Below are 19,915 nucleotides of genomic sequence, written 5' to 3' on the forward strand. Positions count from 1 at the left end.
CATCATGTCTTCAGAAGACATTGGAACGTATTATTCTTACTCTTTATTCCTCAGAGGCAGTAATGCATGAAATGTAAAACTTTGCTGACCAAATGTAGGAGATGCACGTTGATTCAGTAAAATGAGGGCAATATTTTCAAGTCCAGTAATGTGATATTTATCTCTACAACTTGCTAATTTAAAATACGATGAGGTGAATAACCATCTTACCTGTAAATTTCATTAGTTTACATTTTTAACGAGAAAAAGCTTCTGTGAAGGTAGGTTATTGAACAAGAACTCTGTCATCATTTCTTAGAAAGCCACTAGATTATCAGGAAGTTAAGGATATTAGCCAGCACCTAACAATTAATTTTTGCATAGCACTTTACAGTTTAATTTCACATTTATTATCTAATTCTCACAAATTTTAACAGATGAAAAAATATTTGGCTGCATATCAGGGTACCAGAAATTTGATGTTGATAAATGACCTCAGAAAACAGAAAAAACTTAGTAATTTTTTAATATTACTTGAAACACATGTTCCCTTACTATTACTACAGCCAATAAGTTCTACATAAAATAATTAAATGCAGTAAATAAGAATTTGTATTATGCTGATAGTACATTTTAAAGCCATGAATTTTAAGAAACCTGTGTCATGTGGTTCAGGCTCCCATTTATATGATGAAGTAGATCAGTGAACTTGGAATTACATAGGAAGATACTTTCATTTAGAAATATGCATTTATTCCTTCAATAGACTCTACCATGGGCCAAAGGAATAAAAGACTGAAAGAAAAAAAAAATGCCCTCAAATAACTCATAGATTTGCATGAAAGACAAACTTATGAAAACAAGAGACAGTGTGACAGTAAAAGCATCTCCAAGCTTTTGCAGGAGCCTGGAGATGATAAGTACTAAGGTTGCCAAGGAGCATGTCTGGGGTATGTCAGGAAAATTCTTAAGAAGGCTTGACATTTGAGTAAATTCCCAAACACACCAGAAAACGCCTATTTCAGTTTAAGAGGAAAGCTCGGGAGACAGAGGAGGGGGTGAAGAGGAAGGCTTGTCCTTGGAACAGGAAATAGTTCCGTGCAGCTTAAGCACAGAGCTCTTGAGAAACCAGCAGGAAATGACGTGGGAAGGATAAGCAGGGTTGATATCGTGAGACTATTAGGCCATTTTAAAGTGTTTGGAATTTATCCCAGAATGATGCTTCTGGGGGAACATTAAAGAGTTTCTTGTTCCAGGATATTTGGAACATGATACTGTTGTTATCTCTGGAAGATTCACAGTCTCATTAATGTATTCAAGATTTGAGGAATACATGCCACAGGGAAACCTTTTAAACTTTAAATTAGTATTTCCCTTACTCTTTTGAGCATGGAATTATTTTTTCACAGACTATTCAGATCATCAACTTAAGAAGTGCTTCTTTGAGCTCCGGAGTAGGAAAGTGAAAGTGAAAGTTGCTCAGTCATGTCCAATTCTTTGCAACCCCATGGGCTGTAGTCCACCATGCTCCTCTATCAGTGGGGATTCTCCAGGCCAGGATACTGGAGTGTATTCCGTTTCCTTCTCCAGCGTATCTTCCCAACCCAGGGATAGAACGCAGGTCTCCCACATTGCCAGCGGATTCTTTACCATCTGAGTCACCAGGGAAGCCCAAGAATACAAGAGTGGGTAGCGTGTCCCTTCTCCAGCAGATCTTTCCAACCCAGGAATTGAACTGGGGTCTCCTGCATTGCAGGCAAATTCTTTAACAGCTGAGCTACCAGGGAAGCAAGAGTTGAGTTTTTAATTGGGTAAAGTGAAGTGATTCAAATTTCCTTTTTTGGAAGATATTGGAATGCTTCAGCTGGAAGCAGAGTAGGAGAGAGATTCAAGGGGTGTATGCTTAAAGAGGGAAACCAGTTAAGAGGTGAAAACATTAGTCCAAATGTCAGCAAAAGCAGGAGCCAGTGGGGTTGGAGAAAAAGCATATGTGAGAGCTGAGGAGGCATAACCCCAGACACTGGTTGTCTTGTGTTTTGTACATATGAACTGGAGGAGGTATCTTAGATGGCTCCCAAGTGACTGGATGCGCAACTGGAAAGGGACATGGAATGTAGGAAGAATAGAGTGAGGTGGTGGGAAGATGATGAATTCCATGCTAAACATGCTGCATGGGACAGTCCAGTAGAGAAGCTTGGTAGACAGACCTGTATGGCTGGAAATCAGGAAAGGTTTGAGACAGGCAGTAGATACTTTACAGTCTTTGGGATCATCTCTTGAGTCTTAGGAGCTTCCTCAAGACTAATTGCCATATATTGGTTTGGAAGACTGTCACGAAAAATTACCATAAACTGGGTCTCACTATTTAGAAGCTAGAAGGAAATCCAAGTCAGGGAATCAGCAGGCTTAGTTCCTCTGGAGGCACTGAGAGAGAATTTATTCCACTCCTCTCCCAGCTCTAGGGCTCCAAAACCACTGTAGGTGGTGACTGCAGCCATGAAATTAAAAGATGTTTGCTCCTTGGAAGAAAAACTGTGACAAACCTAAACAACATATTAAAAAGCAGAGACATTAATCTGCCAACAAAGGTCCATCTAGTCAAAGTTATGTATTTCTCCAGTAGTCATGTATGGATGTAAGAGTTGGACCGTGAAGAATGCTGAGCACCAAAGAATTTGATGCTTTTGAACTTGTGCTGGAGAAGACTTGAGAGTCCCTTGGACTGCAAGGAGATCAAAACAGTCAATCCTAAAGGAAATCAGTCCTGAATATTCATTGGAAGGACTGATGCTGAAGCTGAAGCTCCAGTAATTTAGCCACCTGATGTGAAGAGTTGATTCATTGGAACAGACCCTAGCGCTGGGAAAGATTGAAGGCAGGAGGAGAAGGCAGGGGTTAACGGAGGACAAGGTGGTTAAATGGCATCATCGACTCAATGGACATGAGTTTGAGCAAACTCTGGGAGATGGTGAAGGAAGCCTGGCATGCTGCAGTCCATGGGGTTGCAAAGAGTCAAACACCACTGAGCAACTGAACAGCAACCCAGCTCCTAGAGGCTTCAACAGTCCTTGATGTTCCTTGACTTATAGATACATAGTTCTAGTGTCTGCCTCCATGCTCCTGTATCCTCCTTCCCTGAGTCTGTATGTCAAATCTTTCCCTCCTTTCTCTTAGAAGAACACAAATCAGAATTTAAGGCCCATCATAAATCCAGGGTGAACTCATTTCAAGAATATTAATTTACACATCTGCAGAGACTCAGTTTCCCGATAAGGATACCATTCACCAATACCAGGGGTTAGGACACAGCCTATCTTTTTGAGAGACACAATTCAACCCATTACAAGTAGTTTGCTGTTTTTCCTTCTACCTTTTAACAGGCTTTTCCCTTGTGGATCAGCCATTCATTTACTCTTCCCCTCTAGATTGGACTTTCCAGTTGGTCCCTTCTTTTGGCCCCTTAAAATATATAATGTATGTGTATACACTCAGTCATGTCCGACTCTTTGCGACCCTATGGACTGTAGCCCACCAGGATCCTCTGTCCATGGAATTCTGCAGGCAAGAATACTGGAGTGGGTAGCCATTTCATCCTCCAGGGGCTCTTCCTAACCCAGGGATTGACCCCAGGTCTCCTGTATTGCAGGAAGATTCTTTACCGCTGAGCCACCAGGGAAGCCCAAAACATATATAATAGGGACTTTTTTAATTTTGAGAATTTTGTTGGATATGGTTAAGAAGGAACTCCAAGGTATGAAAAATCAAACTGTGGTAAGTGTAACATAGCGACAGACTCTCACACCTTTCTTACATTAATGAGTCCTAACCTGCATTTCCCAAATGTCATTTGAGGTGTTAACTGGAAGCCATATTGGTCTTTACCCTCCCATCTTCCTCATAAGAAGCTTATCAAACCTCCCCTAAACACTTACCCTTCCTTCTGATCCTGTCTTGAGATGCATTTATTGCTCAAGTATATAATGAAGGCAGAATAAAATGTATCAAGTGATCATTTGGAGTCTTTTGAACTCTAATGGGTGACTCCCATTTCACTGAAGCTTGGTACCAACAGCAAAGGATATCCCCTCACAGATTTTATCATAGTGGTCAAAGCTGTGCAACAGGACTGCTAAGGATGAGCATATAGGGAAAAAGGAAAGACGGAAAAAGTACAAGAACATTTTTCTACTGCCTCCTCAGGTGTACCAAGTGTTATCTACTCCTTCACATGTTATTTCATTTCATTCTTCCGTTAGCCTTATGTTCATTTTACAGTTGAGAGAAATGGAAACTCAGTGAAATTAAGTGTTATAATTTGGCAAATGTCACACTTCCTAAGATGTAGAAACCTGGATTCATGTGAATCCAGTGCCCAAGTTTTACCTGTTTCACTGTGCCATTCTGTAACTAAACTGACAGTTACTGAATAACTTTCATGGACCATTTATTTATGCTAATAGACCATATTAACTCATTTAATCTTCGCAAAGCCATATTATCTAATGAGGTTATTCCATTTAACCAGTAAGGCCATTGAGATTTAGAAAGGTAAAACAATGTGCACACTTTGTACATAGCAAGTAAGTAATAAGGTTCAGTTTTATCCAGCTGCAAAGCACAAATTATTTTCTGGTGATTGAAATCCTGGACCAAATTTAAGGAACAGATGAAGAAAGATCTCAGGCAAGGATACAAGGATGGAGTCATTGAGATGAGGATCCAGTGCTTTGATGGGAAGCAGGGAAGGAAAGAGCTTGGGTAACAAGGGGATTACTGAAGGTGTCCCTTGGGTTTGGCATCTGAAAGAGCAAGGGCCGTGGAAACAAGACTATAGTGAGAATGCGAAGGGAGGTAGGATTGAGAGAATATGATATGACTCTTGAGCAGTTTGGTTTGGAAGGTAAAGAAACAGGATTGGAAAGAGAGGGCAACACAAAGTTGAGAGAATTTATTTGCTTGTTTCAGAAGGAGAGCCTTAGGTCCTTGCAAGTGGAAGCGGTAGCAATAGTAGAGAAATCCAAGTGGATGATGGAAATTTGAAAGAAAATAACCAGCAGAGAGGTATAGAAACCTAGAGCGTGAGTTTAGGGGATTTGCCTTCATTTTTCACTGAAACAGAAGGAGGTGATGGGTACAATTGGTGATAGATTTGAAGCTGGCCTGGGATAGGAGTCTGGGTGGGGCATGAAAGTGAGGGTTCAGCTTTATTGGTCTTCCAGAATTAGAGATGAGGTCTGTTACTGAGAGAAGAAACCACCAAGACTGGGAAGTAGGTGACTGTGATAAGAACAAAATATAAAGAATCAGCAAACAATCCTATTATGATTCAACTCTATAATATATAAACAGCTTTTTGGTTTAACACAGCAGATACGCGTTAGAATTTCATGTAGCATTTTAACTAAAGCTCAAGTCTGTGAAAGCAAGAATACTTCTTTTAAAGTGAACACCTATATCTACCTGCACACCCACACACATCGCACACTGGAAATAGACATTGCAGAACATATGTATGTTTGTCAGTTATGCAGCCCCAAAATAATTGTCATCCTTTCTGCATACATATTAATAATTTCATCTGCACAGTGTTATCTTGGCAGTGCCTAAAAAGCATAAAGAATTCATACTTTGACTCAGTGCCATGTCCCAAACCATTTCTAATACATTTGTGCTCTGGAGAAGCTAAATAGATTACAGAAATGCATGGTACCATGGTACCAGGCCATACATAAACAAGGTTTGTAAAAGTTAAGTGTTAGTCGCTCAGTTGCGTCTGATTCTGTGTGACCCAATGAACTATAGCCCACTAGGCTCTTCTGTCTATGGAATTCTCCAGGCAAGAATTCTGGAGTGAGTTGCCATTCCCTTTCCATGGGGATCTTTCCAACCCAGAGATCGATCTCACGTCTCCAGCATTGCAGGCAGATTCTTTACCATCTGAGCCAGGGTTTATAGGATAGGGAAATCAGGCTGACCTTCTTAAGATCTTTTGCTAAATGAACATATTCCAAAAACATCCCTGTCACATAAGAGCAGCATTTCGTTCTAAAGTAGTGTTTGTGAACACAGTGAGTTAGAGATAATATTTAAGTATCAAGTCAGGATGCTGAGGATGCTAGAAGGTTAAAAACGACCATAAGTTAAAGTACATGTTAACCCTAAAGGTTAATCTGACCTAGATCTAACTAGTTGTTATTTATTCATATTGTATTTATAATGAGCAAGGATGTGTTGTTTTTTTGAATACGTTCCAGTGAATTGAGCTCAGAAAAACAAAATAGCATCTTTCAAGGCTCCCCTTTCTGTTGCCTACCCTGGAACTTCTCTTTCTGCCTCAAGATCAGAGAACAATGCTCAGTCTGTTCATAATAAAGGGAAAAAGACATGGCACATTTAGAAGTCTTCTAGCACCAAAGCACTGTGCTAATCTGACATCAACTTCTTCAATAGCAATGTTTAAGCAGTACGAAAGTATTCTAGGTTTTTTTGGCAATCAGCAGATCAGATAGAAGAGTCTAGTAATATAACGAGGATGTGTAATCTGACATGATTAGACAAGGCTCTTTAGTACCAGAACATTCATAATTGAGACAAAGAAAGAGTATTAATAACACTTTCCTAACACGGCAGTTAGCCATTTTATATTTCCTTTCTTTAATCTTAGTGTTTTTCAACAAATCAGGGGATTTAATAGCGTGTTTTGGCAGATTAGAGGATTTATGGCCCAGATGTTTTTTGTTCTAAAAATGGATTAGGGTGTAAAGTTTGCTGGAATCCATGGAACATGTTGAGGCAAGCCGGTCATTTTATGTGTGATTAGTGCCTGCCTTCTGTCTCACAGTCCCTCCATCTGTCACAATTCACCAATGGATCTGGTTAGATTTAGCCTCATGTCACAAACAAGTCCCTTTTCTGGGCAATTTCATATTATAGATTCAGTTTATGCCATTTTATGCCCTAGTTAAAAGATAGGGACAGTGAAAGATGATATATTAACTCTCCTTTCAATATTTGCAAAATGATCCCTTTCCCTCACTATTCTACCCTAAAATCATGCAGATTATCAGCATAGTGTGCATCAAATTAAATGACCAGTGTTAAAATTAAAATTAGCCTTTCTCCTTACACCTGTTATTCTTTAAAAGACATAGCTTGGCTTTTTTTTTTTTTAACTCTGGATTGTGGAGTTGCAGACACAAGTTGGTCATTTGACCATCCTATTAAGAGTGTGAATTAAGTGTGATTATAGTTACCCAGTAGCCACCATTTCTTATCCAACAGTTACAGGTGCTCGGTTACATTCTGTGCTTGAAATTTAGCCTCTTCACCACTGCAAGTTTGTATCTGTCACAAGCCACTGCCACCTATGGTTTATTTCACCATGGATGGATGCAAGGGGGAAAATGCTCTTCTTCCAGAGTCAGTTAATAATGATTTATTCCTCCTGTATATGACAAACCTAATAGTGTCATACTCAAACTCTAAATTGACATTTCTAATACTATGAGAGTATCAGTAAATAACAGTGATAATTATCAATACTTGTATCCTCTGGTAACATTCAAATGATCCTCATAGGGGAAAAAAATGAAAGAGAGGTTGTATTTTTGTACTACAAGATACTCAGGTGACTAAAAAAGTTTATTTAAAGATTATGTTTTAAACATCCTTTCAAACATGTGGAACCAGCTGTATTTCACTTAATATTACGTTTTGATAACAGATGTTTGGCACCATGTTGATGTAATTGTGTGAATCAGTCATCATCAATTATTCATTCATTCATTCATTTCAGACTGATTCCATTGAAAAAAAATAGTATATGCCAGACACTGCTGCTGCTGCTGCTGCTAAGTCACTTCAGTCGTGTCCAACTCTGTGTGACCCCATTGATGGAAGCCCACCAGGCTCCCCCGTCCCTGGGATTCTCCAGGCAAGAACACTGGAGTGGGTTGCCATTTCCTTCTCCAGTGTGTGAAAGTGAAAAGTGAAAGTGAAGTCGCTCAGTCGTGTCTGACTCTTAGTGACCCCACGGACTGCAGCCTACCAGGCTGCTCCATCCATGGGATTTTCTAGGCAAGAGTACTGGAGTGGCTTGCCATTGCCTTCTCCGATGCCAGACACTGCTGCTGCTGCTAAGTCACTTTAGTCGTGTCCGACTCTGTGTGACCCCATAGACGGAAGCCCACCAGGCTCCCCCGTCCCTGGGATTCTCCAGGCAAGAACACTGGAATGGGTTGCCATTTCCTTCTCCAATGTGTGAAAGTGAAGTCGCTCAGTCGTGTCCGACCCTTAGCGACCCCATGGACTGCAGCCTACCAGGCTGCTCCATCCATGGGATTTTCTAGGCAAGAGTACATGCCAGACACTAGCCACTCCCAAAAAAGAAGTGATTTTTATGGTGGAATGTTAACCCATCTATATGTTTGTGTAAAACATATCATTCATTCTGTTACATCTTCAGGTTATTTGAATGACCATGATGCTGTCACCAAGGCAATCCAAGAAGCTCGGCAGATGAAGGAGCAGCTCCGGCGGGAACAGCAGGTGCTTGACGGGAAGGTGGCTGTTGTGAATAGCCTAGGTCTCAATAACTGCAGGACAGAAAAGGTGAGTTCCTAAAATAATGGTTGGCTTTCCAAAAATACTTAAATTGCTTGGATGTCTTCTTTATCTTTTTCTCTTCTCACCATCCGCAGAATGACTGTTCTCCCTCCCTCTTTCCCTTGATCAGTACAAAATTCTTCATGCCCATCCTAATCAAAACCATCTGGAAATGAGAAGTGTTATAATTCTCTTCTATCCATCTGAACCTTATTGACAACTACTATCCCCTCTTCTTCCATCACTTTGTTTTAAAATGAAGTGGCATTTGAAATATCTGGGTCTAAGTGAAAGTTTTGCTTTACAGAGATGCTCAACTTGTATTTGGGGATGAGCTGGATTTGAAAATGCTGAATCTTCTTTAATCAGCATAAGCTAGGATGATACCCGTGCTCGAGGTCTAAGTATCTAAGAGCCTGAGCTTGTCATAATGTGTTTCCAGCACGAAGCACTGTCACATTGTAGGTGACTGCATAATTGGAAATTTTGACTTGATTATAAAACAAAGTTTTTTCTTTAAAATGGGAACAGTATTAGTATACCTATTATTATACTTAAGCCCAGTGAAACTTCTGAATTTATCTGCACTATAATAATTTCACGGAGAAGGCAATGGCAAGCCACTCCAGTACTATTGCCTGGAGAATCCCATGGATGGAGGAGCCTGGTAGGCTGCAGTCCATGGGGTCGCTAAGGGTCGGACACGACTGAGCGACTTCACTTTCCACTTTCACACATTGGAGAAGGAAATGGCAACCCACTCCAGTGTTCTTGCCTGGAGAATCCCAGGGACGGGGGAGCCTGGTGGGCTTCTGTCTATGGGGTCACACAGAGTCGGACATAATAATTTCAAACTATTTTGCCTAAGCTACATTGTATTTCATTCAGAAAAAATAATATGTTATTATAGAAGGCTTGAAGTGATTATACTTCCTTTGGTCATATTTGGTATTTTTAATTCAAATTTTAAAGTGTTATTGAATCCCCTTTTTCTCAAAATCCAATAGCTAAATACAGTATATAAGAGAAAAAATAATCAGCTACTTAGTAATAACTCAAGGAAGCTTATGAGTCAAACGGCATCATCCAGAATGGACAGGTTGCTCATTGGATAACTTTCCAGTTTCCCAGGTTTTCTATGGAATTTTACGTATAATCTCTAAGTGAAAGTGAAAATGTCAGTCACTCAGTCATGTCCAACTCTTTGCCACCCCATGGACTGTAGCCCTCCAGGCAAGAATACTGGAGTAGGTTGCCATTCCCTTCTCCAGGGGATCTTCCCAATCCAGGGATATAGAAGCTAGCAATTTGTATAGTGAAGGTGTGATCCTGTCACAAGTGTACTTTATCTGGGCTACAGTAATTTCAAACCATTTTGTCTAAGCTACATTGTATTTTATTCAGAAAAAAAAATATGTTATATTACTATAGAATGCTTGAAGTGGTGTACTTCTGTACTTCTGATCTGACCATGGGTCAGAAATATGGACACATGATTTTAGTTCTGTTGTTCCTGGGGGGGAGAGCCTAGCATGGTCAAGTGTTCCTCCCTGGCAGTCTCACATCCTAAAAAGAGCAACACTGGTGCAGCTCGAAGGACACAAAAATTTTATAGCTAAGCACCAGAAGTGAAGGGGGAAAACGAAGTGACAACTCAAAGAAGGAATGATAGCAAGCATAAAGGAATTTATATTCAAATATTTAAACATTCTTGAAAGGATGCTTGAACAGAAATTCCTTTTCTCTGCACCCCATGTAGAAATGAGTTTAACACTCAGCCAGATGCTAATGCAAAGTGACTCAAGCTATTCCTCGCAAGCATAGCTAAATTGCCGTTATTTGTTAAGCGCATTGAATTCAGCTGTGGATACAGCAGTTGGTTGCATTCAGCCAGCATCTGTACCCTTTTTTTTTTTAATCCTCCAAAGCAGAGACAACTCTACCTATCTCCCCCCTCTCCTCCCCTGTGCTGGCTGGGAATTGTCAAGTGACAACCGACCAAATCCTTTTGGACAGGAAGCCTTCATCCAGAGTTCTATATACTTGCAAAACAGGCCTTGTGGTTGGATCAGGGAACCCATTAAAAGCGCTTTGATGGTATGGAAATTCATCTTCATGAAGCTCCTAGGCCCCTAAGCAGCATGCTGTTTAGCTGTGGTTACAGATCAGTCATTCACATAGGAGGGCAATAATTGTACTGACGGCTTGTAAGGCAATGGAAGTACATAAAATAATCCTGGGCCTTCCACCATGGCACTGTGAGTTAATCTTCTCTAATACAGATCAGCTGTTGTTCTAACACATGACTTCATGCCGGCTCCAGTGACTCTGCTCAGCCTTTTGATTAAGTAACAGGAGTGGAACCATCTGCATTCATTTTATTCCATAGTGTCCATTGTTCGGGACCTTATTTCCACTTCATCTTCTACTTCCACAATCAGACTTTGTTTTATGTCTCTGGTCAGCATCTCCTATTTGAGCTGCATGAGTGAGTTGCCTCTGTTGAAAACTACTCCTTTCAATTTTCTTTTCTCTTTAACAGAATTACAGTAACTTTAAAAACAAATCTATTTTTGAAGTAATACCTGGCAGAATCTGTTGGCCAATTAAGTTATCTTCATCCTCAAGAAGTTTATGCTCCTGAATCTCTTCACCATGCCCTTTCAATGCAACTGAGTTACATCTTCAACTGCGATCTTATATTTTTATGGATTTTTAAGTGAAAATCTAAAAAAATGAAATTGCATTATGTAACTGTAAAATATGAAAATGTAAAAATCCATTATTACAGTAGTCTGGCAAACACTTGTAATGCGTAAGTAAACCTTTTCAGCTGGAGAATTCAAATTAGTTCATCCCTTGACACTTGAGACTGAAGCTCTCTTAGAAGCAGGAATTACTGTGGTTTCCTTTTCCTGCTGAACTGGCTTAGCTGACATTTGTACCAAATTAATGATCAATCTATGTCTTGCAACTCATGGGAATGAAATAATGTCAAATTTATATCTTTTAATTAGTCATTATTTAACATTAGGACCCATATGTATCAGGGACAGTGCTGCTATGTACTTGTATTGAGAACAAGAAAATATGTTCTCTGCCTATTGCAGAGCTTACAGTTTGGATCACATTATGATTTTGATGTTAATCATGGCATATTTATGTGGGTAAATTCCTACAGGAACTGAATTAAGACCCCGTGTTGCTGAGCATATCAAATCAGTTATATACCTGACTCAACAAAAGTGGCTGCTTGTTTTTCCACATGAAGCAGCATCGCTAGACATATGGTGTCATCATTTTTTAATACCTACCTTTTTAATAGATTGTTATAATCGTCTAACTTTATCCATGGCCAAAGTATATAGTTAGATCAGTAGTTGGCTTGAAATTTTGCCTCACAGATCCTAATAAAAGAAATATAGGCTATATATATATATATAAATTCCTCTTCCCCTCCTAAAAGGATGACATTTTTTCTCTAACAATCCTCCCAACTTCCTAAACCCTGAAAGTATGAGACATAAATGTAACAAGTGGGGAAGAAGAGAGAAAGATAGAAGTAGCTGGCATGACCCAAGATCCAGATAACTGGAAACCTATAGCAGAGATCTGTTTTCTAGGGTACACAAGTCTTATACACGTTAACTTTTCTTCACATTTCAAATGACCAACATGCTTGTCTTAGCTAGAATGTCTTAATTCTGCAAGGCTGTAATTGGGCAGTGAAAACAATTAGAGGTGTGAAGAGAGGGACAAATGTTTTCCAGTCATATGTACCAAAACACATAATGAAAGTCGTTTGTACTGAAACACATTTTAATTGAAGACTTCTAAGAGATTTTTCATTTCTTTACTTTTCTTGGAAGTGTTTCAACATACCCAAGAACTGTGTATGTCAGGTTTCTTGGAAACTCTGGGACACAGTGTTATTTATAATTGTCATCTCTGGTTAATTATAGCCTGATTGTATATTCAAATAATGTTATCTTTTAGCACTCAGCTCTGTTACAGATTAGTGTTATGGATGAATAAGTCATCTTCTCAGGTAGGAAGACTCAGAAGACCCTCATATATACATTTGTTTTATAAAAACCACCTACTTGCATTTTTAACACCCAAATGGCACAGCTTTGACCAGCTTCATATTCAGGTTCTGACCTTCTATTTGATGATATCCTTGTCTGTGTATACTCAATCACTTAGACACGTCTGACTCTTGGCAGCCCTATGGACTGTTGCCCACCAGGCTCCACTGTTCATGGGATTTTCTAGGCAAGAATACTGGAATGGGTTGCCATTTCCTCCTCCAGGGGATCTTCCTGACCCAAGGATTGAACCTGTATCTCCTACATCTCCTGCATTGGGAGGTAGGTTCTTTACCACTGAGCCCTCTGGCACGCACTGAAATGTGGAACACACCAGAGCTTTCTTTGACCACTTCCCTCACTCCCATTGTAGATGTCCTAGAAAGATGATGGCCTATGCTGTAATATCTGCTAGAAAAGCTTTTCGTGACAAGCATCAGGATATCTAACTACCGTAGTTTCAGCAAATAATGCTTAGTTTGGAGCACATAATGAAATTCAAGAATAAGAGGTTGGTAGCTTTAGTTCATCAGCTCAGTAATGTCGGGGTTGAAATCATGATTATCTAGGTTGTTCCCTTAGCGTCACAAAATTTTGATGCACCTATAACTATCCCTTGAAGGCATGCAGACTCAGAAGTTATTTTCTCTTCACTAAAGCTCCTTCTTCATTCACAGAGGGATATTTCACTGCACCCTTGATGCTGACTTCTGTAAATGTCTCATTTGGGGAGAGCTGGGTTATTTGCACATTACTGGTTAAGGAAGAGAGATCACAAATTATTTTCCAGGACTGAATTAGAGACCTTATCTTATCCTTCCTGAAATCAAAGGATATCTTTTTTTCTCTTTTTTTTTTTAAGAAAGGCTGACTGCCACATATAGCACCTCATTTGAGTGTGTCTGGAGTGATGGGAGCTTGATTAGCGTACTCTCTTCTATGAGTGGACCTTGAGAGCTTGTTTGGAGGTTCTAGCAGGGAAGAACAGCTTCTCGTGTACCACTGACTGAAGAAGCACCCTCCCCTATTGGGGAAGGTCATCCTCTTCCACCAAGCTTGCAGCTCCAGGAGGGATGCACATTGAGCCATGAGGCAGGAAAGGGAATACCTATTTAGCTAGCCAGATCAGCCAGTCAACCCTGAAGGTCACTGGGGTGACAGAGGTCACAGCCAGATCACCCTCACATCTAAGGGATATCTTAAGATCAAAGATTATATTGGTGGGGACCAAAAGCAAGACCAGAGTGGCTTTGTTGTTGTTTAGTCGCCAAGCCATGTCCAACTCTTTGCAACCTCATGGACTACAGTCAGGCTAGGCTTCCCTGTCCTTCACTATCTCCCTGAGTTTGCTCACACTCATAGTCATTGAGTTGGTGGTGCTAGCTAACCATCTTATACTTTGCTGCCCCCTTTTCCTTTTGCCTTCATTCTTCCCCAGCCAATTGGCTCTTCACATCAGATGGCCAAAATATTGGAGCTTCAGCTTTAGTGTCAGCCCTTCCAATGAATATTCAGGTTTGATTTCTTTACAATTGACTGGTTTGATCTCCTTGCTGTCCAGGGAATACTCAGGAGTCTTCTCCAGCACCACAACTCAGAAGCATCAATTCTTCAGCACTCAACCTTTATTATGGTCCAACTCTAACATCCATATATGCCTACAGGAAAAACCATTGCTTTGACTATATGGACCTTTGTCGGCAAAGAGACTTCTCTGCTTTTTAATGTCTAGGTTTGTCATAGATTTCCTTCTAAGGAACAGACATCTCTGCTATTGAGTAGGAAAAGGCCATTGTCAGCCACAGCTACATTACAGAAATGATATCGAGGTTCTCAAATACTTTCATCATAAAGTTGTTTTGGTTACATTTGATGTCATCTATCTACTTACCTTTGCTCTTCTCTGTTACATGCCCAGGGTCTTATACCTTGTCTGTGTTTTCAGAAGGAATTAAATTTCATACAGGCATGCATACAAGAAAATATTGCTTGGAGCCAGGTTAAGTCAGTGAGTATATTTTCATTCCCATAGTTTCTACATATTATGACCAACTTCTGTATTACTTCTTATGTATAAAATAGATGTCACTCACCAAAATAAACATACAAATATGTACAGATATGTCTTAAGGTAGAGAATTTATGCATCAAACATTAATTACCTGAAGTGTGCGTGAAATCTAAACACCTGCACATGCTATGCGTTAATCAATAATTGCAAGTAATATCTGGAAAAGTGTCTTACTTTTCCTTCTGAGATTCTGTGAAAATTCTTGGCAGATTTCTACAGAATAAGATGAAAATTTAGTGAATAAGGTGTATATTTTAAATAATGATTTGCTCAATAATGAAATCAGTTTCTCTATTTGGTGTCAGTCACATTCATAAGAACCCTTACCACATACAACATGGATGGACTTGTAAACAAAAGTTAATATTTTTTACTCTGGCACTTTGAAACTCTTCCATTACAACCTCTTCTTTTCTGCCATTGTCAACCCTATTCTTTCCCTTTAACAGAGTGCCAAACACGAAATGACAGTGACCAATGTTGACTTAATGTGGATATTTAATAATGAAAAAAAAGTGTGTCAGTCCCAGCATTAGTTACAAATGGCAGTAAGTGTATCAGATGGCAGCCCTGTAATAATTTTACATCCATCATTCTTTCCTGATGCTTCGCTAGCCAGCTGATGGATGGGGCCAACAGTGTTAACTCTTCAGAAACTGACACAGTGTATCTAGTTGAGCATTATCTAACACGTGCTCCTGCTCTTAGATAAGGAGAAGGCATGTGAGGAATTGTGAATTACAGGTTTGCCTTGAAAAAGAGTATGGAGGAACTTGCGCCTTTGTATTTAGTGGCAGGCATTACAATTAATTAATGATTTATGGATGGCTTTTGGAGATGTTGCCTTTAGCTAAAATGAATTAGAGAAGTCAAATCAGAGCTAGAAATTTCAGTGGTAAGAGGAAAAACGCTCATGAAGGAGGAAGCCATGTTCGGGAAATCGTTCAGGAGGGAATGAGATAGATCATTGCAACAGTGGGACAGAATAGGAGGTTTTTCTTGGGGTGTGCATGGATGTTTATCAAAGTGTCCCTTGACTTTCAAACCTTCTGATTAGAATTTACCTGGGAACACATTAAAATAACACAAATGATTAAGATTTTGTGTTTATAAAAATATGAGTATATATTATTTTTATCTCTACATGTAAGTATTTATTTGGTAACTTTATTTAAAAGATACACAAAATCTGAAATTGAATATTTGCCTTTTTACTATGGGATTCTCTCTAAATATGTATGTAAAATGGATAGAGAACTGCTTTCTAGGCAGCTGATTATTAGAAATCTAGACCAGCTTTTTATATGCAAGTTGGCATTTGGTCCTTAGGTTTTCTTTTCTTTTGTTTTTCTTTCATAAAACCTTCTTAATTCTGAGTGTCTTAGCTAGGGAACACTTCTTATGGGACAGGAGGGGAGAGGAAAACCCCTGGGTGAATATTATCAGCACAGAGCAGCCAGTTTTCACAGACCATGACAAAAAGGCAAATAGGTATTATGTCATCACCCATCCATCACTCTATATGTCAGCCTTTCAATAATTCCAATCGACATTCTCGACAGGCTGATGCAAGTTAAAGGGGCTGTTTGTTTCTAGAAATTGAGTATAGGCTGTCTATAGCCTTTTGTTCCAGATGGTTTTCTTCTGTGTCTTTTCATTTCTTTCTTTTTCTTTCTTTTCTTTTTGGGGGTATTTAATTGAAATACATGCCGAGTTTGCAGACTGCAAAGATCAGAGCTGTTTTCGTCCAGCAGTGGTAACTATGCATTAAACATTTTGATTTGTTTGAGCTTGAAGTTTAGTCCTTTTTTGCCATTTGCTTCATGGAGTTTGTGTATATTTACAGCCTCTGCATTTAATGGCCACATGCCTTATTTTCACAGATGGCCAGTGGAAGACTTTTTCTTTCTCTTAGTATAGCCTGCTTTCAGTTTTGCTACATTTGTCACAGTGCCACTACTTGCAGCTAGCAAGTGCCCACGCTTGGTGGGGAGCAATTATGGTGTGAGTTTTTAAGGAGCTTTTTAAAGGCTTTTTTTTTTTTCCAGTAAACTTTTTATGGTTTAATTTTCAAGCCTAGAAAAGCTGTGCATGTTTTCAAACAGAGAGTCTTGTGTTCTTTACATCATTCTGGTAGAGGGGTTAGTGCAGGATGGTCCAATAAAAAGAGACACACAGGGCATGCCAAATTGGGCTTTCAGATAGACATCCATAGGCCTCTCTGATGATTGAAATTGTCTTTTCATTTAAGGATATTAGGATAGGTTCATGATAGGATTCCTGAAAAAAGCACATTTGAAAACACTGTGTGGAGATAATCTAGATATTTTTAAATAAATCTATGTACATTTCCATGTTGCATAGATAAAAGACCAGAAGAAGAATAAACAATCATTATGCCAAGATGACAGGGTTGTAAATTTACATGTATGTACCCACATTTCTGATTTTTTTCAAATTTTCTAAGTAAAATAAGAATCACTTTTGTTCTTGGACCAGAAATGTTATTTTTGAAAACCTGGTGTACTAAACCTTTCCTTCCCTTCTCCCTTTCTCTCTTTCTTAGACTCAAGATTAAATAGTTATCTTTAAGACAGTTCAACATTAGACACTGAACTAATCAAAGAACCATTTGTTTTTTAGTTATTCTCATACTTAATAGATATATTGTGTTTTCTTGTTGTTTATTTGAAGTAACATTTACAATATGGATTTAAAATTATGAGGAAAATATTCTGAGTTTAGCATTTATTTCAAAGGGTCCCATTGAGTCTTTCCACTTGCACCTTTTCTTTTATATATGAGAAAGACTTGTTTATGAGTATACAAGTAATAAAGGAGTAATAATGGCTACTGATATATTTAGTTTGCATCTTACTTTTTCCAACTGGTTTCATGTTAAATTTCAGTTTAGTACCATAGTATAAACAGAACAATATTCATATATTTGTTTTAAAAAATTAAAAAAAAAAAAAAACTTGAGATGTGAGATTATTATAGGAGTTTAAGTGGTAGATCAGTTTTTAAACCAAGGTGGTCCTGTGGTTCAAATTTCAGTCTCTTTTCTAATGGACCATGCTGAAGACATACAGGAAAGTAAGTTAGTGCCTGTTTGATTAGCTTGTACACCAGCATTGGCCATGTATATTATTTAGTACATTTTTGAGGATTTATCACACACAAAAAAAATCCTTTTAGCAACCAGCATCTCCATAGCTTCTGTCTGAATCTTTTCTTCATTTCTTTGTTTTTCCTGTTTCTCTTCCCTTTCTAGGTCTCCCTTTTTTCACTACACACCAGCCCCCTTCTTTTGAGAATGAGCCAGAAAACGGAAAGAATATGTTCAATCTTATTTATTTTGCTTCTCATAGCAGCGCTTATAAAACATGTGAAGTTTTGGCTGTTCATTAAAATGAGATTTTAAATATCTATTCTACTGTTAAGTTTTTTTCTAAAACTACCATGGATAATTGAAAAGTGAACTATAACCCTGTTATGCCTGTTTCTATTTGTCAGACCCAGTATTTCGGAACCAAACCATTTCTCTAAATAGTCTAATTATATTTATTTAACTGAAGTAACCACTGGCTACTGAGGCTACATTCATAAGAAGGCAGACAGTTTTACAACTTTATTCTATGAAATGGAAAAATAAAAAAGTTCTGTACGATTCTGTAGCTCAGTAACTGAGTTGCCCATTGTTTATAGAACAATTATCATCAGACCTCATTCCAGCTTTGTGTTTACATCTATGCAGCCCTCCCACCTACCGGACATCCTGTGTAGGTTGCGAATTCTGTTTTTCTTTGTTGGCCTCCTGTTTTTCTCATATTAACCCTTCAGATCTGACTGGATGTGCATAGTATCTGTATCTACCATGGTTTGAAATAAACTCTTTTTTTTTTGATTGGCTGACTTCTGACACTTGAAACCCAGGTCTTAGTTTTTTCCTCTCCTGCCTTCTCCTTTCCACATGTGCAAACGGTAATCACCCCTGGGACATGTAAGCAAGGACCAGTATCTTACCATGATATTATTCATATACACCCTCTTTGTGAATTCTTTGTTTCTTTCGGATTCCTTTGAGTTTGCTTTTCTGTGCATTTTGCATCCACACTCAGTGGGTTCTTCTTTTGCATGGCAGTAATGTTGAATTTGGACAGAAGGCTGTGTCCTTCACCATGTACCTAAATATGTAAATCCGAGTATTGTTGGACAGTCCCTTCACAAAATTTATTTCAGTAATCATATCTTTTTTAGCTTTTGTTTCATAATTTGAAGTATCTTCCTTGAATTTAAGAGAATGACTATAGCATTCTCAACTATAAATGGAGTGCCTTTACATTTCGAAACTAATTAACAGCTTCTGAGGAAATTATCATCATGGATAGAGAAACATGTATATCTTTATATATTTGTCAAAATATTTTAGTTTTGTTTGAGCAATTCCAGTCAAGTGGAACATAAAATGGAAATAAAATGAAAAGGGCCTTTAATGCAACCTATTATCTGATGCTGAATTGCCAGGCAGGCAGTCATATGGCCGATACTTGAAAACCTCCAGGGAAGTGAAAATGTCTGCATCCTAAGACAGCCCACTCAAGGAATAGACATCTTTTTAAAATATAACTCTTTCTTCAGTGGTTCATATTCTTTCACTTGGTAACTTACAACCATTGGTCAGTATTCTATTGCTTTGTTATATATGGCCAAATCCTGTCTCTTTTTCACAAACAACAGGTCTTGGTTCTTCATAAACCTGGAGTTTCTTAAGATATTTAGAGACATAGATTGTTGATCTCCTCTTCAACTCTCTCTTGTAAGGCTCTATGCACTTTCTCCATGAAGACAACAAATATATTGATAGGAACATAACCCATAGCTGAGCTGAATTCTAAAAGACTATGGCCATGAACTTCCCTAGTCTGTTTTCCAATTTTTGTAGAAAAAGAAATTAGACCATTACAACGTAGTTTTTCTTAATAAATCTATATTAACTTCTTGTCACCACGTCCTCTACAAAGGGCCCTGAACAAATCTATAACAATCAGCTCTGTCTTTTCCAGAACATACATTAAGTGTTCAGGTCATTGTTCTTCAATTTTTCTCTTTATTCATGAAAATCAGAATTCTTTATATTCACCTTTCTAATATTTCTCCCACTTTACAATCA

At 38.6% G+C, this 19,915-nt stretch overlaps 1 protein-coding gene across 6 annotated transcripts in view; it reads left to right on the forward strand.

Annotated features, from left to right (window-relative positions):
* Positions 1 to 19,915, forward strand: part of SOX5 (SRY-box transcription factor 5) — a 1,155,320-nt gene that overhangs the window by 1,109,473 nt on the left and 25,932 nt on the right. For all 6 annotated transcript variants that reach the window (XM_055394458.2, XM_055394455.2, XM_055394462.2 and 3 more), the window contains exon 16: positions 8,444 to 8,589. In XM_055394458.2, coding sequence (XP_055250433.1) covers positions 8,444 to 8,589 — 146 coding nt within the window. The remainder of the gene's footprint in view (positions 1 to 8,443; positions 8,590 to 19,915) is intronic.

Source organism: Moschus berezovskii, chromosome 6, assembly GCF_049115385.1.
Source record: "Moschus berezovskii isolate FMDL1 chromosome 6, NW_MosBer_1.0, whole genome shotgun sequence".
In the NCBI taxonomy this organism is placed as follows: domain Eukaryota; kingdom Metazoa; phylum Chordata; class Mammalia; order Artiodactyla; family Moschidae; genus Moschus; species Moschus berezovskii.